This window comes from Lacerta agilis, chromosome 11 (assembly GCF_009819535.1).
Source record: "Lacerta agilis isolate rLacAgi1 chromosome 11, rLacAgi1.pri, whole genome shotgun sequence".
Taxonomy (NCBI): domain Eukaryota; kingdom Metazoa; phylum Chordata; class Lepidosauria; order Squamata; family Lacertidae; genus Lacerta; species Lacerta agilis.
Genome location: NC_046322.1, coordinates 37967572 through 37994711, shown reverse-complemented (window position 1 = coordinate 37994711; position 27140 = coordinate 37967572). Strand labels below are relative to the sequence as shown.

The 27140-nt window shown below is 41.5% G+C and overlaps 1 protein-coding gene across 1 annotated transcript in view; it reads left to right on the top strand.

Annotated features, from left to right (window-relative positions):
- SLCO4C1 (solute carrier organic anion transporter family member 4C1) overlaps positions 1-19532 on the top strand; it is a 31550-nt gene extending 12018 nt beyond the window's left edge. Inside the window, exons 3-13 of the mRNA XM_033164600.1 lie at positions 2051-2248; positions 2814-2910; positions 3407-3528; positions 4211-4320; positions 5135-5279; positions 7407-7602; positions 10451-10607; positions 12529-12710; positions 15688-15752; positions 16577-16714; positions 18235-19532. Of these exons, the coding sequence (XP_033020491.1) occupies positions 2051-2248; positions 2814-2910; positions 3407-3528; positions 4211-4320; positions 5135-5279; positions 7407-7602; positions 10451-10607; positions 12529-12710; positions 15688-15752; positions 16577-16714; positions 18235-18359 (1535 nt within the window). The 3' untranslated portion in view covers positions 18360-19532. The remainder of the gene's footprint in view (positions 1-2050; positions 2249-2813; positions 2911-3406; positions 3529-4210; positions 4321-5134; positions 5280-7406; positions 7603-10450; positions 10608-12528; positions 12711-15687; positions 15753-16576; positions 16715-18234) is intronic.
- Positions 19533-27140: the final 7608 nt, after the last annotated feature.

Here is a 27140-nt window from a genome sequence, read left to right as displayed (position 1 = left end):
TCCTCTGTCGTCCCCTTCTCCTCGTGCCCTCCATCTTTCCCAACATCAGGGTCTTTTCTAGGGAGTCTTCTCTTCTCATGAGGTGGCCAAAGTACTGGAGCCTCAACTTCAGGATCTGTCCTTCTAGTGAGCTCTCAGGGCTGATTTCTTTGAGAATGGATAGGTTTGATCTTTTTGCAGTCCATGGGACTCTCAAGAGTCTCCTCCAGCACCATAATTCAAAAGCATCAATTCTTCGGCGATCAGCCTTCTTGATGGTCCAGCTCTCACTTCCGTACATTACTACTGGGAAAACCATAGCTTTAACTATACGGACCTTTGTTGGCAAGGTGATGTCTTTGCTTTTTAAGATGCTATCTAGGTTTGTCATTGCTTTTCTCCCAAGAAGCAGGCGTCTTCTAATTTCGTGACTGCTGTCACCATCTTTGATTCAGATTTGTCATGGCCAATGGCTAGTACAATAAAGTTATTTGGATTGGAATAAACATAATGAATGATACCAGCAGTTTGTGACTTCATTTGAAAAAAAAAAATTAGATGTCCAAAGCAATTATGTATTCTCCCCCTCTCTTTTTAAAAACCCTACATTTCTTCAGGTGAACACTGTTTTGATAGACAGTGATTCTCATAATTCAGATTAATTAAATGGGAGCTCCCTCTAGTGGCATTTATTATTATACCTCCTTTCGACAGTGAACGCTAATGGCGAACACCACCAGGACTGTAGAAAAAACGGGCCATTATGAAACAAGAGGGAAGCAGCAGCAGCCTTGAGGGATCCTGAAAGAATGCAGGGAAAAAAGAACTTTATAAGTCCCCCCCCTCTCTAAAAAAGCAGCAGCTCAATAAAGACTGAGCAAGATCAATAGCCATAGAATGACATGACAAAACGGGATGCCCTGCTTAGAGGGAATAGCTGGACTGAAATTTTTTAATTTTAGATAGGAGGATACACAGCAAAATTTTGTTGCAGATTCCACTTGCTATGCTACTAATGTGCACCCATAATAATTCTTTGAAAAACATAGGAACGTTGGAAGCTTCCTTCTGCAGAGTGCTGGTCCAGCTAGTTCAGTATTGTCTACAATGACTGCCAATGGCTGTCCATGATTCCGAGCAGGAAGATTGCAACCTGGGACATTCTGCATGCAAAGCAGATGTCCTGCCACTGAGCTATGACCCTTCTCCAAGGAAGAACTTGGTACCATCTGAAAGCTTGCCTTCCATATTTCCATACACATTGGGTCAATAAAAAATGTAATCTTACCTGCACTGGTTATGTGATATGAATATCCAAGCTATATCAATACTCTTTCAATTGAGCAAAGTTAAAATATCCCCACAAGAAAAGTCAGTGATCTTCACGGAGCAGTGCTGACATTATGCACAGTGAATATTTTGCAGCTCTGTGAAAGGTATTTCATACATGTATGTCGTGTTATTTATGATGATGGATAAAAATGCACTATATAATTGTATCTAATAATAACAATAGCAGCATCTATCCATATAGCACTTTTTGTGTGTGTGAGAAGGTGTTCAAAGTACATAAGATATTATTTTAGTAATCCTTACCCACCACTCTGCAATGGTGCTATTATCTCTAATGGCGATATTATATAAATTGCAGGAGGGCGAAGCATAGAAGTTGAAAGGTAGTTTCATTTTAACATTTAACATTTCGTCGTTGTGATTCATTCTCACTCGCTTCCAGTGTCACCCTCTGTTCCAGGGCTATCCAACACGATGCCCTCCAGATATTGCTGGCTTACAATTCCCATCAGCCCGAGCCAGCATAGCCAATCATCAGGGTTGATGGGAGTTGTAGTCCTCACATGGGCTACCCAAGATTTTTTTGAAACAACCATTGAAAGTTCTTATCTTGAACAGCCTGTATCTTCTCCCCATGTCAGATTAACAGCTGCTTTATAACTTCTTCAGCATTGTGCACCAATTGTTGGGTTCAGTGGTACCTTGGACAATCAAAAACCTATGATAATTCACCTGAAAGCAAATAAATTTCACCGATGTAACAAACTGTCACTTCCAGATATCTGCCCAGTAAACCTGGCTGCAATTAAGAATGCCACATGCAAGCCTGGATTAAAAAAGTCTGAACTCTCCAACTACTTCTATGTTTTCCTTCTGGGACAGCTGATAATGGGAGCAGGTGGGACTCCTCTTTACACACTGGGAACAGCTTTCATCGACGATAGCGTCCCCAAGCACAAGTCTTCCGTCTACATAGGTAAGCTTAGCTGAAATTTATTTCAAGAAATGTCCATTTATATTGATTATCCATCAGTATTTGGAAGAATGTCCATAGTATCTCTTGTGCCTTCTGTTTGTTTACTTACAATTGTATACATGCCTACAAGACACATAAGCCCTGCTGAGTCCAATGGGAGTCCAGTGTGTGCAGAACTGCAAGAGGTTGAACACACGCTAAAAAACAAATAAATGGCATAGTGGTTAGAATGCTGGACTAGGACCTGGATTCAAATCCTCACTTGGCCATGAAACTCATTTAGACGCCCCTTTTGCGAGGATAAAATGGGGAGGAGGGAGAACCAGGTACGTCTCCTTGAGCTCCTTGGAGGAAAGATGGTGTGTAAATGTCATAAGGGATAAAAGTAAATAAGTTGAATATATGTGGGGCTCGCCCCTGGGATCAGCTCCAGCCTCCTGCATATTTACTCTGCACGCTTTCAGTGGGCTTCTGTGGAATCTAAAAGTGATCAACCTGTTTTGGCATCTAGGCTAAATGCATTTTGGATCCTTGCAATGCAAACTATTATCTTTCTACTCTGCAGGAATTGGTTATGCCATGTCGTTGATGGGTCCAGCTATCGGTTATGTATTAGGAGGACAGCTGCTTAACATTTATGTTGATTTCAATCGTCACCCAAGGCAAGGAGGTTCCCCCTCTTCTTTTTCCCTTTTACTTCCATAGTGTTACCCTAGAACTCCATCACCCGCCCTCCCCAACAGCAATGTTACTAAACTTTGCATTTTAGCCTTATGCCAAACAGATAAAAAATATACCCACTGGATGTTGAACTGGACTTGGGGGGCTTGCATTAGGATGTCAGAACAGCCACAGAGTTAAGAAGCATTTTCTTTAGTTAACTTACTGATTATTTGCTTTTGATCAATGAAGTAGAAAAATAAAACTTAGTTAGTGAACCAGAACTGTAAAAGATAGTAATTTCCCCAGCTGGTGAGGCAGCAGTACCATTGTTTATATAATTGTTATTATGTTGGATCATAAAGGGCTCAGTATGTGATGAATAAGCCAGGGGTGTATAACTTATCTTGCAGAACAGCCTGGCGGAATGTACTGGAAAGTGACTCAGCTAATCATGTCTGTATTAAAACTGTGTTTGCTAAATTACTATCTTTCTAGACATGACATCACTCCAGAAGATCCACGTTGGGTTGGAGCTTGGTGGGTAGCGTTTGTTGCATGCAGTTTCTCTACGTGCCTTTTGGTAGCACCGTTTTCATATTTCCCAAAGCATTTGCCAGGTAAACACATTTTCTGAAGCAGGAGAGAAGTGCCATCCTGAGTGGTTAGGGCCTCGAATATCTAGTTGGAAGCTCTAAGGTTCTAGTATGAAAGGGGCTTGGAATATATACCCTGCCTTGGCCTAAACATGGCTTCACTGTTCCTGTTTTATGGTGGCCTGGATTTTGTGAGACGCTTGAGAGTCATTTGCGTTTCTTGTTTTAGCCCTCATAGCCATCAACGGAGAGATAACAGTTACGTCTGTCCACTTGCACATGAGAAATTCCACTAGTGCAACAAGTTTTTCCTTCTGCCTTCCAATGCCTTGTCCCCTCAAATCTGCTCCAGAATATCCCCTTATCCTCCAGAGTAGATGTGGCAGTCCTTTGTGGGCTGAAGGTGGAGAGGAGGACAAAGAAGTCCCATTGTGCTAGCTCATGCTGTGTTGCTTTCCCCTAGGCTTATCTGACAAGTAATATTACTGAAGTACTGAAAGTAGCGCGCATGTGCGCGTGTGCGCGCACACACACATTGGTTGACTCCAAATGGTCCCAGATGTGGAGCTTTGTGAAGTTAATTTGTCAAACATTAAGAACAGCAGCTTATTTCCATGTGATTTCTGTTCTCTAGTGCCAGGTACAGCTGTTAATCATGCCTTTCTGTTACCCTATATGCTTGATGAGCTTTCTTCCTCTGCCCCAGGTACACACAAAGTACGAGCCGAAAAGATTTCTGAAGCACATCATGGTGGAGCTGACATTCAATCTGAATATGGTGGGAGGAGTTTCAAAGACTTTCTGCTGACACTCTGGGTAATTATAAGCAAGGAATCTAGAAGAGTTTCCTCAGATTCATGTCATTGCCTATTTGTGTGCTTGAAGGGCAAATAACACTTCCATAGACAACATGGCCCTGTGCTCATGTTTCATTTCTGGTTGGGTGCTAAATAAGATTGGCTACCTCATCACGTTATTTAATTCATAACGTTTGGTAAATGGGACAAAGTGAAAAACAGAATTATAACCCCAAAGCAAAGGACAAATGCTTTAACTAGTAATAATACAGTTTATCAACACATACTTTTTTTTTTAAAAAAAGCAACAACACCCACAAGTAAATCTGCTTGTCAATGCACAGTCACTGATTATTATCTCTCAAAACTTGTTTTGTGCCCACCTCTTCCCCTAAGCCCAAGTTACACATGACATGAATGCAATTAACATGCACAGTTTGAAAAATGTAAATAGTAGCTTCAGGGGGATTGCAAGCTGAGAGTTTAACCAATTTCTCCCTGCCATGGTCCAAACAGAAATCCCTGCTTGGAAACTGCCATTTGCAACAGAAGGGAAGCCTGCGTTTAGGCCAGCGGCATCCCTTGGACCATCTCAAAGTGACATTATTTTTAATCCCTTCCCAAATAATGTAAGAAGGAGACAGAACTGACTTAAAAATGAACACATTACAAAAGTGCTGCAAACCAGAATTAGACTTGTCCATCCATTCCTAATAATAGTTTATGGACAAAAATCCATATCAGTTCCAATATTTGCATTATCAAACTTGTTAATTGCAAAAATATAAGAAAATGTCAGAAGTCACAAAATAATTCCTCCCCCTTTTTCCTAGTTGCTTCTGAGGAACCCCGTGCTGATGTGTCTTGTATTGGCTGCTGCAATGGAAGCCTGTGTTGCCACTGGCTTTGCAACTTTCTTGCCCAAATTTATAGAAAATCAGTTTGGATATACATCCAGCTATTCAGCCACCTTAGGAGGTAATGTATTTCTCTTACGTATTTTACAGAATATGCTCTTAATCTGTTTACTGCTTGAGTTTAATAACAAAGGAGAGTAAAACTGGATTAGTAATACAAAGTCTGCAGTTCTAAACAGGTTTACTGGGGAATAGAGAGCCAGTGTGTTGTAGTGGTTAAGAGCGGTAGACTTGTTATCTGGGGAACCGGGTTCGCGTCTCCGCTCCTCCACATGCAGCTGCTGGGTGACCTTGGGCTACTCACACTTCTTTGAAGTCTCTCAGCCCCACTCACCTCACAGAGTGTGTGTTGTGGGGGAGGAAGGGAAAGGAGAATGTTAGCCGCTTTGAGACTCCTTCGGGTAGTGAAAAGCGGGATATCAAATCCAAACTCTTCTTCTTCTTCTTCTTATATGGTCCACTGAACCCTGTGAGGCTTATTTCTGTGCAAATATGTTTTCCTAGTGCATGGCTAAGAAATACCCTACAAGTGTTCCTATTTTCTGGGAACAGAACTGGAATTACAGAAGCCATCCCAGTTTCTGATTTGACCCCCAAAGGTCCTGCTTTTCCTGAATAGGATGTCCCTATGTTCATTGGAGAAATGTTAGGGTGTGTGTGTAAGAATCAGCTAGGAACTGAGCTGATGTCTCTTGGCCTGCATGCTGATCCCTTTGAGAGGAGTCGGGGAAACTAGTCACAATGACTGTGTCAGAGACAGTATTTCTGAATGTTGATTGCTGGGAATCACTATTGGGAAGAATGCTTACAGGCTCCCCTGGGCATGGACTTAGCCACCTGGAGAACAAGATGCTAGACTTTGACAGCCTTTGGCCTGATCAGGCAAGAATGTTCTTATATTTTTAAGCAGTATGAAACTCCTGTTGGCTAGATCTTTATTTAATTGCTTCTGCATTAGCCCTGGGTATGTCAGACACTGGTCTTGACTATGTGAATTGGAAAGGGGACATACCATCTTTTTGTGCTGGTGTGGGAAAGTTTTTCTGAACATTTTAGGGTGCTAACAAATTGGTAGTAGCAGCAGCTTTTAAGAAGTCACCCTTTTTCCACTTTCCATGTGTGTGACCACAATTCTATCCCCTGCCCCAAATGTGAAAACACCTTTCCAGAATATGTCTCTGTGGCTCTTAGGATGAGGCTGTACCATAAAGAGGCTTTACTGGGGGCACAGCTTGAGTTGGCATTTTTGTTTTTTGTTTTTAAAGGGAGCCTACTTAGCGTAACATGTAGTTTGGCACTGAGAGAGCATGCTAGCCGGAAGAGAAAGTGCAGTTGAGATCAAAGATATATAACCTTTGGCTTTTTGTGTGTGGCATTAGATTCATGCATAACAGTGCAGTTAGGTTAACTGGCACTGTGATGCGCAGTAAAAGTTGACTGTCAAACCACATGGGTACAAAATCAAAATGATTTGAAGCATGTGGTAAGATGGATTTTGGAGTGGCAAGCTAGGGTGGTGCGGTGGTTAGAGTGCTGAACTAGGACCTAGGAGAGACACAGGCTGAAATCCCCACTCAGCTGTGAAACTCATTTGGTGACCTTCTGCCTCTCAGTCTAACCTACCTCACAGGGTTGCTGTGACAATATGGGGAAGGGGGAAGATCATGCACACTACCTTGAGTTCCTTGAAGGAAAAGGTGGGATATAAATATTATAATAATAAATAAACTGATTTAACTGTTGTTTAGATATTCTTTAACATTCAAGATATTCTTAAGCCCCTTTTGTGTGTTATAGTAATGTAGGTCTTTCATGGGTAGAAAGGGAAATGGGGCCTAGCCTTGCCTTAACATGATGCGCTTCACGAGTCCTGCCTCCTTGATGTTGGTAGCTGTGCGCAATGTTGTGGTAGGATTAGCATTATAACCCACTTTAGCTTCTACCTGTGAAAGTTTTATGTGCATGTACCATTTCTATATGTTCACTGTTTTATATTTTCTTGAAACAAAATAGAAAATTCTTTCCAGTAGCACCTTAGAGACCAACTGAGTTTGTTCTTGGTATGAGCTTTCGTGTGCATGCACACTTCTTCAGATACCTTGAATTATATTTTCTTGAATTATTGATTACTGCTATTTTTAACAATAAATGTTAATTCAATCTCTGTTGTCACCTTGTTTTCCCGCAGGACTTGTGTTGGTCCCAGGAGCAGCATTAGGTCAAATCATAAGTGGTATCTTAGTTTCCAAGCTCCAACTAAATTGCAAAAGCATACTCAAGTTCATCGTCCTTACTTGTACAGTGGCGCTTGGATTCAGTATGGTCTTTTTAATTGCTATATGTGGGAATACGCCATTTGCGGGTGTCTCAGAAAATTATAACGGGTAAGTATTTGTTCAAAAGAATAAAAACGAGATGGGCCTGACTGTGTGTATACTGCTATGAGTGTATACTGTGTGTATACTGCTGATGACAACGTAGTGTGCGCACGCTCAGAGGATGACCTCCAAACCATCTTAAATATATTTGCAGAGGCTTACAAAAAGTTTGGCCTATCACTCAACAACCAAACAACCAAAGTGCTTGCACTAACAAGTACAAAATAACAACTCTGCAGCACCACAAATCCAACTCAATGGTGTAACGTTGGAAAATGTTGATCACTTCCCCTACTTGGGCAGTTATCTCTACACAAGGGCCGACATCAATGCCAAAACCCAGCATTGCCAGAGCTCTATGAGTGCGGCTTTCTCCCGATTGAAGTGCAGAGTGTTTGGGGACCAGGACATTCGAAGGGAAACAAAAATGCTTGTTTACCAGCCTTACGGTATGCTTGTGAAACATGGACCACTTATAAACGCCTTCTCCAACTCCGTGAAAGACTCCAACAACGGTGTCTCCAACAAAATTACACATCACTTGGGAAGACAGGTGAACTAATACCAGTATAGTGACAGAAGCAAAGATCACCAGTGTTGAAGCAATGATTCTCCAACATCAACTTCATTCGACTGGTCATGTTGTGTGGATGCCTGATGATCGTCTTCCAAAGCAACTACTCTATTCCAAACTTAAAAATGGAAAGCGTAATGCTGGTGGTCAACAAAAGAGGTTTAAAGACTGTCTGTCTCAAGGCAAATCTAAAAAAAATGTAGTATGAACACCAACAATTGGGAAACAGTTGCCTGCAAGTGCTCCAATTGGAGGACAGCCTTTAGCAAAGGTGTCATGGGCTTTGAAGACACTTGAACTCAGGACGGAAGGGAGAAATGTGCTAAGAGGAAAGCACGCTTGGCAAATCCACACTGTGATCAACTCCCGCCCGGAAACTAATGTCCCCACTGTGGAAGGACATGAGGATCCAGAATTGGCCTCCACAGTCATGGACTCATTGTTGAAACCGTGTTTATGGAAGGCAATCTTACTCGGCTAAGAGTGATTGCCAAAGAAGAAGAAGACTGCAATGAGAACAAAAATCCAATGCAGCTAGTTCTTGGGGTTAGGTGTTCTGAGCCTAATTATGCATGTATCACTTGACAGCTAATCGGGGCTGTCACAACACACAGTGTGATTCATTAGCAGTTCATTAGTCCTGTCACATTTGACGGAACTTGTCATCTTTTAGTCAGTACATATTGGGGGCTTTATCCAGTATAGCAACACAAAGGCAGCTTTCGGTTCATGTTCTCTAGATTGGAGCCATGGATTTTGATATGATTCTGGCTTCTAGACTGAAGATTGTGATAACTATTAACTATTGACAAATATCTCCTTTTGGTACAAGGAATACTAGAAAGTGGTGGTAGTCTTCCTCCAAGTGTAGTTGGATGAAATGGACTATCTGGACCCATTTCAGCCAATACCATGGTCTAGCATTGAAATAGCCTTGGCTCTGATGGATGACTTTTGTTAGAAGAGAGGCAGAAGGAATGTGACCCTACTGATTTCCCTTCTCAGTGGCTTTTGAAACTGTCAACCATGGTATCTTACTGGACCAGGGCTGTGGGATGGGAACCCTCCTACCTGGAAGGTTGGTTCACTGCACTGTTTAGACACCTACTGAAAACCTATCTCCCCAGGCACATTATTTAGTTAGCATTTGTTTTAATTATTTTATCTTTGTTCTTAATGGTGGTTTTACGTATATTTATTTTTAACTGGTTTGTGTCTTTTAGCCATGTTTTATATATAATTTGACCTGTGCACCATTTGGAGATTTTTTTTATTTTTTTGAGCAAGCAGTTTATAAATTTCTTAGATAAAATTGTAAATAAATAAGTTTCATGGGGGGGACGGGACGACTTCATCTCCATACTATGTGCTGTGTAATCCCTCAAGGTCCCACCTTGTCCTCTATGCTCTTTAATAATCTGTTTGAAGTCCTCAGAGGGTTTGGAGTGAAAGGTCCATCGTCTTGTTTGGATCCCAGGTTCATTCTCTGGTATATCTAATTTTGAAAAAAACTTAGGTATCAGGAATGTGGAAGACCCTGTTAAAGGTTTTGGAAAGCAGCTACCAGCTGGAGTACAGAGCACTGGGGCGGATATATAAATGTGTTCATATTTTTTTAAAAAAATGGTTCAGTGAGCCCTCCCCCTCAACATCAAACCCTGATCTCATTAAAAAAAAAATTAAATGCAGCACTAACAGCAAAGGTGCTAATTTTAGCCACACAATTTCTCATATTCACTTTATGAATAGAATAATAAATATGCCATGTTGCAGAGGGCAAGAGGCTGCATCCCTCTGAATACCAGTGCTGGGGGACAGCAGCAGGAGAAGGCTATTGTGGAATACTCTGCCGACAGAGATTCACCAGGCACCTTCTGCTTCAACTTTTCAACACCTGCTGAAAACTTTCCTATTCTGTTAGGATTATGTAGGCAATTAATAATACATTTCCATTATTTCAGATAATACATCTTTCCATTATTTCAGATTTTAAAACTGTTTGCATGGTTTTTGTCGTATGCTCTTAGGTTTAACTTTTGGAAACCGCTCTGATATTTTGTATGAATATAGGCGTATAAATATTTTGATAAATATAATGTCTGTGTGCGGGATTCCTGACAGCACTTGGCTGGCCACAGTGGGAAACACAAGGCAAGACTAGATTAGATTTTGATCTGATCCTGTAGGGATCTTATGTTCTTAATTGTTCAGAATATGTTCTTAGGAGATACCAAAAGCTGCATATGCTTAGCTGATTTGACTTTTATCTCTCTGTTTCAGGACAGGCACATTATCAAACTTAACTGCACCTTGCAATGCCCACTGTAGATGCTTGCGTTCAAACTATTTACCAGTCTGTGGCACAGATGGAATCCAGTATTTTTCTGCATGTTATGCAGGGTGTGACTCTGCTGTTACTATTCAAGACGGTTCAAAGGTATTGCCATTTTATATCATGGGTTGAGAATGCAGAATTTACCTTAGGTCTAAAGGGTGGCAAAATGAATTTGGCTGGCGGGCAGGATCCTTATTTTCCCCACCCCCTGCAGAACAGACCTGTCAGTCACCTGACACCATCTGCCCATCACCTGACAAATCTGCCAGTCACCTGATAACACCTGACAGCTTCAAAGGGGCTTGCTCTGATAGGGAACTAAGAATGAGCCCCTTTGAAGGTGCACTGTCAGCTGATTGGCAATGAAGACACATATTCAAAGGGACTCGTTGTAGCTGCTGATCAGCTGATAACACTGGTTAAAGTCCACTTGGAGGCATTCAAACCACATTTGCAAGTGAAAAACTTCATTGGGGCTGTCACTGCAGATCAGCTGATTGGATGCTACACTGAGCCACTTTGAATGTGCACATTCAGAACCAGCCATCTGACTGGTGCTCCTAACCAAGCCCTGCTTTCCAAGGTACAATCAGGAGCACACTTTAAGCTTCCAGTTGTTCCACTGCAGCCATGCCTTTGCCTACCCTGCACCTCATGCCACATATGACATTCGTGTGGTGCAGGTGAGTGTGGCTTGTCTAAAACAGCTTCTCAGCCCAAATTCGGCCCACTGGTCTGCCTCTTAGTTCTAGGTGCTGAAAGTGTTTACAGTGTCACCTCTGGTTACAAACTTAATTCGTTCCGGAGGTCCGTTCTTAACCTGAGGTACCACTTTAGCTAATGGGGCCTCCCACTGCAGCCACTGCGCAATTTCTGTTCTCATCCTGAGGTAAAGTTCTTAACCCGAGGTACTACTTCCAGGTTAGTGGAGTCTGTAACCCGAAGTCTTTGTAACCCGAGGTGTTTGTAACCTGAGGTACCACTGTATTTAGCAAACATATCGTTTTCAAATGTATAGTAATTCATTAATTTTCTTAATTATTATTAGCATTTGTACAACACTTGTATGAATAGCATGCAAGAGAAGTTATTTTCTCAACACAAATTTATTAAAGCATGTTTTGGGGGTTGGTCTGGTAATTTGAACTCTTCAGTTCAGATAGATCTTGATTCTTCCATGCTCATCACTACATAAAATATTTTCATATGATGGCATGACAGCAGTGAGGATGGGATGCGGGGCTGGTCCGCTCATGCATGCTTCTCCATGCCTCATGTGTGTAACTATGGCGATAGTTTTCAATTGCTCCTCCACACAGCAAGATAGTTCTCATTACAGTGGTACCTCGGGTTACAAACTTAATTCGTTCCAGAAGTCCGTTCTTAACCCAAAGCGTTCTTAACCCAAGGCGCACATTCCCTACATAGGCCTCCCACAGCTCCGGAAGCAGATTGTGTTCATATCCCGGGGCAAAGTTCGCAACCCAAGACACCACCTTCTGGGTTTGTGGAGTTCATAACCCAAAGCGTTCGTAAGCAGGACTGTTCGTAACCTGAGGTACCACTGTATTACTTGGATCATAAGGCAAGTTAGCTTAAGGAAGTTCACAGAAGGAAAGTTTGCCATCCCCCTCATCTCCCCTACTGCTAGCTATGTCCCCACCCCCTAAAGAGTGAGAAGCCATCTTGAACAATGTTGGGTTGGGCATGGGGGGGGTGCTGGGGACCAGGGAACTGTCCTTCCTGTGAGCTTCCTTACATGGACATTCTTAGGTTCTAAGCCTGATTTCCTCCTCCACCAGCCCTATGTCCAGGGCAGTGTTCCAGGCGCATTGCAGAAAGTGTGGATCAGCTTCATGCTCCTCCCTTTCCTGTTGAAATGAAGGCAGTTCCATAGAAACATCTTCTCTGTTTCTGCTGTAATTGGTTAAGCACTTTGTTATTTAGTATTGCTAATACAGTACTGGAAATAGTGATTACTTCATTTGTTCTGCTCATATTTGTATATATGCACTGTTTATAGGTCTTCGCCAACTGTGACTGTGTTGTGGACCCCAAATTTACCATTGAGAATATCATCCATGGGGCTACCCCTGGGAAATGTGCATCAAACTGTACATCCCTGTCTCTGTTCCTTGGCTTCTTCTTCTTCACCATTGTTTTTACGTTCATGGCAGTGACACCAACAACAGTGGCCATTCTAAGGTAGTTTTCATTCTGTTTTTATCCTACTTACTGATCACTGCAAAATGCTAGAAATTTCCTCTCTAATTTTTTTTTAAATAAAAAAACCCAACTCATTCTTTTTGCCCCTCTCTGTCCTCCTTCTCTAGCACAATTCAGAAAGGAACAGAGGGTTACATCCAACTAAGTTATACTCAGAGTAGACACATTGGAATCAACACAGCTAAGTTAGACATGCCCATTCATTCCAGTGGGCAGTATTCAGCTAAATAAATGTGTGAACAGAATGACTTCCGCTTGTCCAATGGGACTTTCCCTGCTCTCCTCCTCATGTGTGCTTCCTGTTCTCCACAAACCCATTCTGAAGCATTGGGGAAACCCCCCCAGAACAGGCACATGCGGGGGGGGGGGAGAGAATGGGGGGGGGTAAATCCTGTTGTGTAAGTGGAATTACTTCCATTTGCACAAAGTGCTACTCAGTGCTAATAAGTCTACTCTGAGCATGACTAACTTTGGATACAATCCAGAGATATTCTGGGTGGAGGTGAAGGATATTGATTATGTTTTAGTTTTTTTTTTTACTTCTAGAAAAGTATTCCTTTTAAATGAAGTTAAGAGGGAAGAAGTGCCATACGTTACGTGACTAATGTGTGTTTTAGTGGAGTGGTAATCTGTAAAATTGTTTATGAATATAATTAGCGATATAGTTGATGTCTATAGATGATGAAGTACAGGTAACACTCAACTTATGTGGATTTAGATTTATGCACACACACACACAAACATGGTAAAAGGGACGCAAGTGGTGCTGTGGTCTAAACCACTGAGCCTCTTGGGATTGCCAATCAGAAGGTCGGCGGTTCAAATCCCCACAATGGAGTGAGCCCCCGTTGCTCTGTCTCAGCTCCTGCCAACCTAGCAGTTCGAAAGCATGCCAGTGCAAGTAGATAAATAGGTACCCCTGCGGTAGGAAGGTAGACGGTGTTTCTGTGCGCTCTGGTTTCCATCACGGTTGGCCTGAAAGTGAGATGAGCGCCACAACCCCATAGTCACCCAGGGGTCCTTTACCTTTTACCTCTCTCTTCTATATATATATATGGTAAAGGGGGGTGGAAATGGAGTAGGTGTCTGAAAAAAAATACTTTTGCTATTCTATCTGCCATTAAACCTAATGCATTCTGACTATATATGATTTTGGCTTCAGGCGTTATCTCTGGAACATAACCCCTACTTAAGTTGAAATTTGCCTGTAAGTTCAATAACACAAACAAGCTGAATATGGGTGCGGGAATCTTATAGGGGAGAAATCTGATTCAGTTTGCATTTGAAGTCAAACTTACCAAACCCACACTTTCTGAAACAAGGGGTGAACTGAAATACAGCCATCCTCTGAAATACACAATTTTTAAAATTTTGCAGTGTAGTTCTCTCTAGTCAAGCAATGTGTACAAAAATGCACATACAGTCGTACCTTGGTTTGTGAATGCCTTGGTAAGTTTTGGCTCCTGAATGCCGCAAACCTGGAAGTGAGTGGCTGCGGCTTCCGATTGAGTGCCGGAAGCTCCTGCAGAGAATTGGAAGCCATGCCTTGGTTTTCAAACTTTTTCGGAAGTCAAACGGACTCCCAGAATGGATTACATCCAAGAACCAAGGCACGACTGTATTAGGGTGAAGGGCATATATAAATATATATATTAGTGGACACAGCATGTGAAATGCATTTACTAGGGGAATTTGCTTGCAAATATGTATATATTTTCAAAACTGCATATTACATATTAAAAGAAACTTGCACTAAAAGGCTGACACATTTTCATAAGGTTTTTGCAATGCAAATTGCTGTTAAATTTAAGATAGGAAAAAATTAGAAACAGAGATAACAGAAAGTTGATTGATTTGTCCATCTGTGCTTGGATGTATAGAGGGATGGAGAGGCTGACTATTCCTAATAATAATAATAATAATAATACTCTATAGTAACCTGAATGTACCAGTAAAATGTATACGTAAGCAAGGCTTTTCCCCTGGTTTGAAGGGCCCTTGGCAAATAGGTGGGCCCTCGCCTAAACTAGGACTCCCCCACAGTTGATTTATTCATCCGTGGGCAGCAACAGGACTTACGTTTGAAGTCATTTGGCCTCCACTGGCAGCTAACATTTTAATTTCCTGCACTATAGCCCAGCACTGGGAAAAGGACATTTATTTAACAGGGACCCAAGTTAGGCACCAGTGGTAGGGACTGTGTGTTTTCCAGAGCCCTGGCAGCTGTCTGATGATGCTGGGTGCTGATATCAGGCTGGACACTAATCAGTTATTGGTTGGAGCTTATGGTTTTATTTTTTGTTGCCTATTCCAGAATTCACACCAGCAGCCTGGATAGCCAAAACAGTTAAGATATTTTGTAGGCAATGTATCGCATAACAACTTCTTCTTTGTGGATAACAGTATCCCTTGCTGTCTGTGTGTTTTGGAACTCTCAGACGATGCAAAAACTGTTCTTTGATGTTGTAGAATCACATAATAATTTTGCCTTTCCTTAAAAACTAGATGCGAGCATGGAACAATTTACAGATACATTATTGAATGTGATTTTCTTGTTTATCATGCTTTTTTATTGTGTCTCTTGTTTATTCTTAAAGACTGCATTTTTTCTTAAGTAGGCATTGTGTCTACAAAATTACAGAATGAAAACAAAAACTGTTTTCATACTTCCAAATGAGAAGCAACAAATGGAAGCATGATTTGAAAATATAGATGAACAGAAGAAGCAGTAGATTTGAAAGTTACATTGCTGCCATTTTCTTAAACTTCAAATCTTAATGTATTTTAAAATTGAATGGGGTTTTCATACCAATTTTGGTGCTGTCCCTCACTGCTGTTTTAACATTTGCATTTTTAAGGTAGCTATGCATGTTTTATACTGTCAACCATCCTTATAATTTCTGCTGAAGGATGGTATAAATCTCTATTAAAAAATAAATCAAACTTTGGTTTACAGGTGTGTACCAGAAAGGCACCGATCATTTGCTATGGGGGTTCACATGCTCTTTCTACGAATTTTGGGTACGTTTTGTAAAACCTCTATACTTAAGTATAGGAACAATGGTCACAGTTCTAAGGCTCACAAGTGCTCTGAGGTTCCATAGTTATCTATGGAAAATGAAGGATCGGGATGTTACCTGTAACAGGTAACAGGTGACTGGTTCATGGTTGATGTAATGTACACTACCATTAGCTATATTCAGGCTCAAGTTTAAAATATATCTTTCTTAAGTTGATATTGACTCTGGAGGAGATACCACTGATAATTTATTGCTGCTGATTTCCATCTCTACTCCCCTACTGCTTATCAGCCAAATTTGACCAGTGGATTGGGCCCATCAGCGTATCACTGTATTACTGAAAATTGGTGGATGTGGGGATTTGCCCTCCCTTGCTACAACAATTCCAAATTTGTCTGACAGTTCTGTGTTAAAAACTTTGCCAAGCTCTACGTTTCATTTCCATTTTGATGACATATCAAGTGAAAATTTATTAAAGATTGAGGAAAAACATCAATATGGTGACACTGGCTAGTGTGTACAATCAGAGGGCATGATGAATGCACAGAGAAATGTTCTTGGTTGAGAGAGCATATTGCAGAGGTAACATTTTCCATTTTCCATAGTTTTAGAAATATAAACTACATCTTTAAGTCTTGTAATCATGCATTTTGTTAAAGGCAAAAATATATTTATATTATTTTGGAATAATTGAAGCTTTAATAAGAGCCTTCTTTATAGGCTATAGAAGTCCACTATTGGTACAACACCTCTATTTTACAGCATAGTTTCCGCATTTGAGTTTGCATTTTCAGTTGTTGTTTTTCACCACTCCATCTTCTACAGGCAGCATACCTGGACCAATCCTGTTTGGTGTTTCAATAGACAGTACCTGTACGCTGTGGGATATAGATAAGTGTGGACTTAAAGGATCATGTTGGACCTATAACAACCACAGAATGGCCTACATGTTAGTGGGCATAAGTAAGTATCTCTCCAAAGCCTTGTGGTCCAAATAGTCTGAGTCTGAACAATTCCAGCGAAGATATTGGATGGGGGAGGCACCTTGTACTCATACCAAGAACAAACTTAGTTGGTCTCTAAGGTGCTACTGGAAAGAATTTTTTATTTTATTTTGTTTTGACTATGGCAGACCAACACGGCTACCCACCTGTAACTTATTTCTCATTTGTCTGGTATGCTAAGCAAACTGAATACATGGTCTGAGGATCGGCAGTTTCTGATTTTTATTGCTTGCTAGGGGCAACCTAACGTGCCCTGATGCTTGCTGGAAGTTATTGTGACAGAAACGGACAGATGTCAGTTTCATATGAATGCAGTGATGAGACCATAAATGGCTGGCAGCAGATGTGAAAGAGGAAACTGGAAGTCATCCCTTGTCAGGACGGACTCACCTGGTAGGGTGGAGCTGCAGCAATAGCCTCCCAGCAGAGGTGTCACTGCTGCTTACCAAGATGGGCTGGGTGGGGTGGCTACTCAATGGTGAGACTGGCACTTCGTGGGCACATTGTTGGAACCAATCAGCTGCCCTGGTTGGTATGGTCACACAGCCTCAGCCTTGCACACTGGCGGAGGAAGGTGGGTGCAGTCCGCACCGCTCCGGGTGTCCTCCCTAAGCGGGGGTGACATTTGGTGCTCAGACTCCCATGCCTACCGCGAGCTGCCAGGGAAGGGGCAGGGGAGCCGCTGCGCTGCTTTGCCGGTTCCTTCCTCTCCCCTTCCCACTCACCTGCCTCCTTCCCGTCCTCTCCAGCCGGGAGACACAGGCGGGCAGTGTGCCATTGTCCCGTGCTCCCGGCTGGAGGAGATAGGCAGGAGAGTGGGAGAGGGAGAGGAAGGAAGCGGGATCAGTGGGTGTGCGCGCATATGCTCTGCCACTGGCCTTGCAGTCCTACACATGGCAATCTGGCAGGCCTCCCTCTACACAGAGCACTACTTCTGCCAGTGTGGTGTAGTGGTTAAGAGCGGTAGACTCGTAATCTGGTGAACCGGGTTTGCTTCCCCGCTCCTCCACATGCAGCTGCTGGGTGACCTTGGGCTAGTCACACTTCTTTGAAGTCTCTCAACCCCACTCACCTCACAGAGTGTTTGTTGTGGGGGTGGAAGGGAAAGGAGAATGTTAGCCGCTTTGAGACTCCTTTGGGTAGTGAAAAGCGGGATATGAAATCCAAACTCCTCCTCCTCTTCTTCTTCTTCTTCTTCTTCTTCTTCTTCTTCTTCTTCTTCTTCTTCTTCTTTCTATAGCCCCCTCAGCGGGCCAGTGCCAATTGTAGACTTCAGCTTAATTGGCTGCCTTTTAACTTATCAACAAATCAATCAATGTGTGGAATACCAGAGCTTCAATACAGGTTATGTTGTTGAGATCTCCAAAGAGGTGTGAAATAAATCTGCAATATGATAAACAGAAAGCTATCACTGATTGCTAAATTAGCAAAAGTGAAATTGTTAAAATGCTGCAAATCTTCTTTCTTTCCCTTCTGCAGGCGCCTGTTGCAAAGTCATCTCCATCATTTTTACTGTTACAGCAGTTTTCTTATATAACCCTCCACCAGAGCAACTGCAGTATTCAGAGAAGAAAGAAGAAGCAGTGACTTCTGTACAACTTTAACACGACAACCCCCTAAATTTTTCATAGAAACTCGCACGCAAAAACTAAGACTGAAGCGTGTCATAGCAGCTGGCTCTGCTAAATATGAATCATGCCAGCACTGGAGCACATCTTGAGCAACTGTTTCAAGTATTTTTTTAAAAAATAAAAACAATAAACACAGCCTGTCAGGTTTATTTCAGTCACCTCAAACAATGTTTCATTCAGGAAAAATACCATGAGGTTGGATCCATGCAATTCCATTAAGAGTATTCTTCCACTAGGTGAGAAGATGGGGAGAAGAGGAAATATGCACTGATTTCCCACTTCCTTCCTCAACCTCCTCTGACAACCTCCCAAATTTGCACCAGCCTGGGAGGAGGAGGGGTTGTGGGGTTGCAGAGGAAAGAGGAAACTGACAAAAATTGCCTCCAGAAATAAACCCCAGTGGGAGGTACCACTGGATAAGGATCTCTTCTGCAAACAGAAAAAGGCAAATCTGGATCCAACCCCCTAGAATGTTGCAGAATATAAAATAGCACTTTGTTTTAATCTTATGTCAAAGAGATCAAGCATTTGGAGGCACATTTAAATTTTATGTTGTTTGTTTCTGGTCATCAGCAGCTATATGTGCAATTGGCTTTATTTAGGAGCTCGTGGGCCACCAGCAGATTTATGACACTGCTGAACCCCACAGAAGCACTTTCTGTATGAAATAGCGGATACATGTAACTACTGCTGTTTTGCGAATAATGACAGCCACATGCATAGGCCCACTTATTCATGCATTTGGTATCTCCACAAGCCCAGCAGTTGCCTGAGCATTTGACCTGACCTGTCAGTGAACTGTGATGCACTACAGAGAATTAGCCACCTAAGAGCTAATTTTACTTGTTTAAGCTCTTGTAATGTTTTCTACAAACCAGGCACACTATGCAACAATACTGTTGGCTAGTTGGCCATAGATGCAAAGTGCTTTAAATTTATTTGCACCTCTGTCTCTCAAAGGATAAATGTGGATTGTTTACATACATACCGGTAGCTTGCCAGGTTGACAAAACCGAGTGCCTGTTTTCTAGGCTTTCTTTGACTTGTAGGCTTTGACTTGATAGAAATGGTACATTTACACCATGGGCGTGTGAAAATCTTTCTAGCGATTTTCTTGAATTCTTTTGTTGAGCCACACAAAGACAAAATGCTCCCGGAAATGCCTCTGTTGTATAACATTTTATATGCTTTCATATATATAAAAGCACATATATAATTTCCTATATGTATGAACATCAGAGGCATTTGCCAGAGCACTTTGTCTTTGTGTGGCTCAACAAAAGAATTCAAGAAAATCGCTAGAAAGATTTTCACATTGAGGACCCAGTACCATTGTTTAAGTGTGTGTGTGTGTGTGTGTAAAACCATAGGAATACTAACTCAAAAAAACTCAGTTAGAGGTTATTTTAAGCTCTTTGTTTATGTTCAAGAAAAATGGTTGCTGCCATGTCACCCAACCCATTTGATGTAACTACTTGAACCTTTGGGCTATGCCTGTTTATAAACAGACTAATTTTAGTCAGGAGAATCATCTGTGTTTTATCTACTATTTAAACCTGAAAACTAGTTAAACCAATAACCTTACACATTTTTATGTGCCTTGCAGTGCCATTAGGTGTGTGTCACCATTCATATATGAACAGTGCCAACCTCAGATGATTTTTTTTTTAATGTCTGAACACTCAGATACACAACTTTCACTGAAGTGTATCTGAGAAGTGCAGAAATAATATGTCTATATTTGGACATTCATAAAATAAATTCACGATTCTTGTCATTCCAACATCAAGGTAAACATTCTCATGCGTTCTCAGTGTTAGTGCCATAAATTGGAGTGCATTGAATCTCAAACATCTTCATAAACGCTAGGATATGTGGGGATGTTATCATTTCCCACCTTATTTTCAATCACATTTCTTTCCATTAATTCCAAAATAATGGCGAGAAGGAGTAATTTAGAATGCATTTACACCATCTTATGCCCCCAGCAGTCATGAAAATATTGCTACTTGAATGTATGGAGCAGCTTCTGTGTTTCACAACATGACTTGTATGTTTTTATGAGTATCAGAACAGTGGTCCTTGGGATCATTGGCAATAAAAAGGTTCTGTAATAGATCACCGAAAAAAGAAGCCTGCACAAGTTAGGTTCTCTTCAGCACAAGCAAGTGATATACAGTACTTTACTCCTCTGGTTTTTCAAGCTTTTTCAGTTCTACATATTATTATTATTTTGTCTCAGTATTTTGATTCACAAGCAATGTGAATCATAATCTCTTCTTGCAGTGATCTGGACAAAGTTATCAACCGTTCTGTTTGTGTCTTTTTTTTTTATAATGCAAATACATCCATAGGGTTAGAAAACACCTTTGGTTTTATATGTACGGTATGTTGGATTATTATGTTAAAGGGCTGATCATTTTAGAAGCATTAAAATGCATTTAGAAAGAAATAGTTGGGCTTTTTGCCATTTTAAAGCTAGCCTTATTATGATTGCCAGAACCTTTCTTAAACCAAATGCCTTAAAGAGTTCAACCACAATCCAAAATGTGGGTGAGCAAGGCAATGGGAAGATTTTCTCTTTTTTTCCTCCATAGCAATCTGGTTCTGTCAGGATTGCTTTTTGTGGCTCCCCCTTGTGAATTGTGGGGAGTACTTTATTGCATTTAGGCAAAATGAAGTTGCTGGCACAGAGCTACTTACATAACATTGGCAAACACATTTCTCTAAGTTTTGGGGGGTAGGCTATAGTCCTGGACCCATTTATGTATAATTTTCCTGCAGAAATCACTCTGCTCTCTTTCCGATACCTTTCTATACACATTGCTATTTAGGTGCAGGATTGTATATAAATCCTCTTTCAATTACAGTGTAAAGAACCTATCAAGATTTTTTTATTTTAAGTGTCAAATAGTATTTTCCAATGGAAGCCATCTAACAGAGTTAGGTATGCTCAGGCTCTGTGGACATTATGATTTTGCTCTTTGCAAGCTAACAGAATACTCTTTTTTATATTGCCACCGAGTGCCAAATAATTGCACTATATTGTTCTATCAATAAATGTATTTGTGTGTACATATATGCATATCAAGCAACTCTATGCAAAGATCCTGAACAGACTGTACTCCTGTTGTGTTGAACAGTTTCACATAATATTTTGAATGAAAGAGTATTTTAGAGCATCACACCAAGAGGTAAAAAGCCTTACCATTTTTTTATTTTGTTGAAACAGATTATTTTTAAATATTTGACTTGGAATAAAGATTTCTTTCAAATGTATTAATGTTGTGGACTCTGCTTTCTTTCTGAATGATTTAATAATGTTGTTGCATTTGCTTATTAGCTTAAAAGTTTTAAACCAAATGTTGCATTCCAAATATAAGGCAAGACTTATGCAAAACCTGTAATCAGGAAGAATTTAAAGCTGCTGTCAGGGCTATTTCCCAGGTCATTTTTATATATTTTATTCAGGCTGCAATTTGCATCGATGTCTCAGTAGATACATGTAGGACTGCATTCTGATAACATTTATAACTCACTTTCCAGTTAGGATTCTGAAATATACTTGGAGTCAAGTGTGAATTTCATGCTCTTTATTCAGCTCATAGTAGTGAGGAATGCAGTTCCCCCAAAACGTTTGCTTTATATACACTATTTACACAATGGGCCCCACGTTATTGGCTAATTCCGGGATACTCCTGTATGCCAATCAGAGTGCGGATTCACTTCCACCTGGAGCTGGATTGGGTGGCTCCTGCAGACCAATCAGACTGCTGCAATCTCAATCCTATTGTTCTGGGACCAGTCAGACTGCTGCAATCTCAATCCTATTGAACTCAGTACATAACAGATTCTCAAAGAGGGGTACAAAGTCAGAGCACAATATGTCAATATAAAATCAGACTGCTAAAACATGAGGATAGTAAACATTAATTATAAAGCAAGCCTAAGCAATAGAAAGCCTGTCAAAAATATCTGAAACACACATGTAAAGGGGGCACCACTGAAACTCTCAGCAGTGGGCATCAGCCAAATAGATGAGAGGACTTGCAAGTGGTTCTCTGATCTTAAAGAGCAGAAAGGCATTTCTTCTTAAATTACACAGCATCAAAGCTCTGTTTGGCAATGGGCACCAGACAATCCCAGCTCCTAGGTTCACTTACCTGTTTTGAGTCATATTGCTGGAACAAACACACTAGTGCCACTTCCACAGTTTTATGAGTGCATATAACATCTTTTTGCTTACATCTATGAAAAGCATGCGTTGTGTGAAGAAGTGGCTCATATTGGGCCATGAGAAAAGAGGACCAAACTTTTTAGCGGTATTCCGCCAACAGATGGTGCTGTTGTTTCTCGTAACACAACCTCTCTTGGAAGCTGAATAAGGTTTTTAGGCTTTGCTTAGTTTTTAAAAGATCAGAGTAAAGAAGCTGCGACAGATTCAATCCTTTATCACAAGAAATGCAACCACCATTTAAAAGGGTGGGGCAGTTATTTATTATTATTATTATTATTATTGACTTCTAATGGCGGAAACGACAATTCAGTCTTGGAGGGTGGACCGGAGACATTGACTCTTCCTGTACATCTTCCTGTACATGCAATAGGGAAGAGATACTATGCATTGTCTTTAAAATATTTATATAACTCTTACTGAAAATTCGACAGCACATACAGTAATACAAGCAAAACAATCAAACCTAAGATATTTTGACTCCACAGATAAACTAAACTAAACTAAACTAAACTAAACTAAACTAAACTAAACTAAACTAAACTAAACTAAACTAATGGACCTATGAATATTGACGGCAATGTAGTAACTCATATTGGACAGAAAATGATTTCTCTATATAAAAGCACATAGAATATTTCTGTCTGAGGAAACTAATGGTTTTACCTTTCTCTTCCAGCAGGCACAATCAAATAATGTTGGATTTATAGGTTTATGCTGTAGTTAGATCACTGCATTTTCTTAACTCGGATTTTTAGTTTCACTTTTTTTTGTTAAGCTATTATTCTAATAATGACTTCCCTCCTAAACAGAAAGAACAGCAGAGAAGTAACAATGCCTTACAATTGGGTGCCCAAAGGTTTATATATAATGGAATTGGTCACCCTTGTTTCTTATTATTTTTGTGCATGATAAAATTAAACACCCATATTTTGACCTGTTTGCTTTGTCCTCTACCTTCATAACTTGGATCAACCGTTCCCAAAGGACAATTTGCCACACCTGTCTGTGCCACCTAGCTGCACAGACTTTCCCTAGTGTTTTCCATGTCAAAGCTATTCCTACTTGTGCTGCCACTGAAAAGTGGCTGATCAATCCTCTGCTCTATGGACCTTCATTGCCCACATCAAACAAAGTCAACACTACTACATCAAACAGTAGCATAACTATGGTTTGCTTTGTAATGGCTTCCATCTCTAACTAGATCACAGTCCAAAAAGTTTCCCCCTTTGGAGGACACCACACGAACACGTATTGGGGCAGCTCCTCTAACAGATTCTTGTGGATTCACTGGAAATGAGAGGCAATCTTCTTGGAGTTAAACCCCACTTGTGTATGTGTTTGAGCTTTGGCCCTCTAATTTGAGTTTAAGTAGTCTGCAGGGCCATCTTTAGCAGATGTGGCGCTGGGGTGCAAATATCCGCCCATTGCCCCAGATTACCACGGATGGGGTGTGTGTGTGGAGCTGCATACTGCCAGCCATGCCCCCCCGCAACTCTCCCCCATGCTGCTGTGGGAGAGCAATCCCTGTAGAGGCTTGGGAAGGAAGCAGCATGCCCCCCAGCCATATAGTTGGTGGGGCGCAGCTTCCATCCTAAGCCTCTGTGGGGATCGCTCTCCTCCCACGGAGGCTTGGGAGGCAAGCTGCATGCCCGCCAGCCATATGGTTGGCGAGGCGCAGCTGGCGGGTGCAGGGAAAATGGAGGCCACTGGCAAAGTCGTGCAGCCCCCCCCCACTCACTGAGGTGCCCCTGAGAGGCCGGCGCCCTGGTGCACACTGCTAAACCTGATGGGGAAAAACGGTTCTGGTATGAACAATCCTCTGCAGTATCTTCTGTGTATGATTTGTTTCTCATTATACCTTCAGTGACCATGACTTTACATTTTTAATGCTATTCCTCTTGAGATTATAGTATGCTTTGTCAAAAGCAATTGTCCTTTTCTGTTCATAAGTAAAAAAAAAAAAGCCCACACAAATTCCATTTATAGAACATCATTTATTTCAAGGGCCTTTGTTTTCATAAAGACACCCACACATATCAACACATCACTAATCAACTCTAGGTGGTCATCTTGAATGGGGGAGCTGGCAGATGGGATTTCCAGCCCTTGCGATGCTTTTTTCCAGCTCAGAAACTACAGAAGGTAAAGAAAGAATAGTGGGGCTGATTCTGTCAGGAGGCAAGGAAGAAGCCAACTATGGTAGATAGCAGGCAATGGAAGTTGTAAATGTAGATGACAGTTGATCCAAGAGTAGATGTGAGACGTTGGGAAGACTATACTCTTGTGTCAGGAGATGAATATGGAGTTCAGCATTGGATAGACCTTTGAGACCTGGAGAAGAAGGCCCCATGGGGCTTGAAAAGGAATGGTTCACATTCTAGGCACATTCTAGGCTGAAATTCTGGAGTGCCACTGCCAGTTAGCATAGTGATATTGAGCTAAATGGACTGGTGGTCTCATTCAGTTTCAGAGAGGGCCAGGGTCAATAATGGAGGACTGGATGATGTCTGCTCCCATATACACATGCAAACAATTTCCAACCTGTTCTGTGCTACTGAACCCACTGATTCACCGCACTTAAATACACTAACTACTGTAGCCTAGATTAAAATCTCCACTTCGCCTACAGGCAGGGGTGCCAACTTGAATAAAATATTGGGGATGGGACGGGAGCATAATCGATCATAAGACATGGCACACACAAACCATTTGAATGACATGGCCCATCAACTTTTGGGGGGTCTAGCTCCCTGAAATATTTTATTGGGGGAGCCGAAGGGACCTTGGTCCCTAGGAATTGGCTCCTATGCCTACAGGCATACAACAAACACAAGAAAAGAAGACACAGATTTAAGTCTGAACAGGAACTGACAAAAAGATCAATCCACATAATCCCATTACTCTATCCAGGGTCTCTTTTTGTTTCTAACCAAGGAGGATTTAAAAAAAAAAAAAATCCAGCAAGCTAGAGCAGCCCGCAGTGCAGATGACAGGGGCTCAGGAACTCCAAGCTAATTACCTACAGTAAGTGAATTGGAGCTGTTCAAGTGAGATATTGGTGAATAAGCATATTAAAGCAGCCATAAGAGGAGATGTGAAATGAGACAAAAGAAATGAGGGATGAAACTGTAATGCTTGGAAGGAAAGGCTTCAAGAAGATTAAGAAAATGACATTACTATTGTGTTTCGGTCTAGTCAAAGTGGGTGACCTTCATCTGAAATGTTTTGTAAGTCAGTTCTTTATGCTCCAAGAGCATGGGCACATATCAAAGTTGGTTGCACACGGATTCAACTCCATTCCTGGGGAAGAGTTTAAAAGTTGGGAGGAATTGCAGCAGAAATCAACCACCTCAGCAGATCACAACCTTTCAGAGACATCCCTGAAGAAGCGGAACTAATATTCAGATGAGTTCACACTGTAAGTTTGTGTTATGTGAATTTATGTTAATATCATGTATTTTGCCTAATTATTGCTCATGTCTCATTTTCCTGCCATGCCCCTAATTTGTTAGTGATATTTCCTTGCTGTCATTCTGAGACACTGCTTATAGGCAACCGCAGTACTCCAAATTGTTCTTCATCACTCTTAATTTTCTCCCACCTTCCAGGCCTTACTGGATCCCAGCTGAATGCCTGCTCCATTCATCTTACACAAAAATTAGCCAATTATGTTCTTAGAGTTGTGTATATTCTCTTAGCATCACTCACCATTTTGATTCATGCAACATCACTGTGATTCTATGGGTGTTATGTAGACAGGGTGGGTTGCATTGAACGTAGAGTGAATTCAAGGTCTTGTTAGTGCAAGGATTACTGCTAATGCAATGGGACTTTCCATCTTGTCCTTTCACACACACCCAAATCTGTTTCCCGGGGTTCTAGGGGATGTGGTCCTGTTTAAAGTCCTAGAGATCCATGAGGAACTGAGTAAAGATTGGACCAGGGTTGCAGGACTTTTCAGGGTGCGAATGGCACCCCGGAATGGATCATGTCCGCACCCGAGGTCCCACTGTACCTACCACAAAACCTGCCAACAGCTGTAATCAATAAAGCCTGTGGCCTGGATAATCCCATACTGCTGTCATGGCAGGATCCCAAGGGATGTGCTGTATGCGGTTTTAGGCACCAGGCCTGTTGGTGGACCAACTCTGCATTATAAAGATGCCTGTAAACATGATATGAAGGCTGGCAACATTATCCCGCTGTGTGGGAATCCCTTGCAGACAACCACAGTGCCTAAACAGACAGTCAGGTTGTGTATCCACAGCAGTGACCAGAGAAGAAATGATCACTGGGAGGGGCACAGAGAGAAGAAATGCCATGGCACATCTGTAGCAGTCAAACTGGATACCTTCATCTGCCCCAGTTGTAACAATACATGTCCCTCCCATATTGGTCTGTACAGCCACAGCAGGTGCTGCAACTTTTCCAGTGGTTTCACTTTATCACTGATGGCACACTCCTCCATCCATTGGATGCCAACACTGTCATGTGTCTTATAAAATAAATGAACAAAC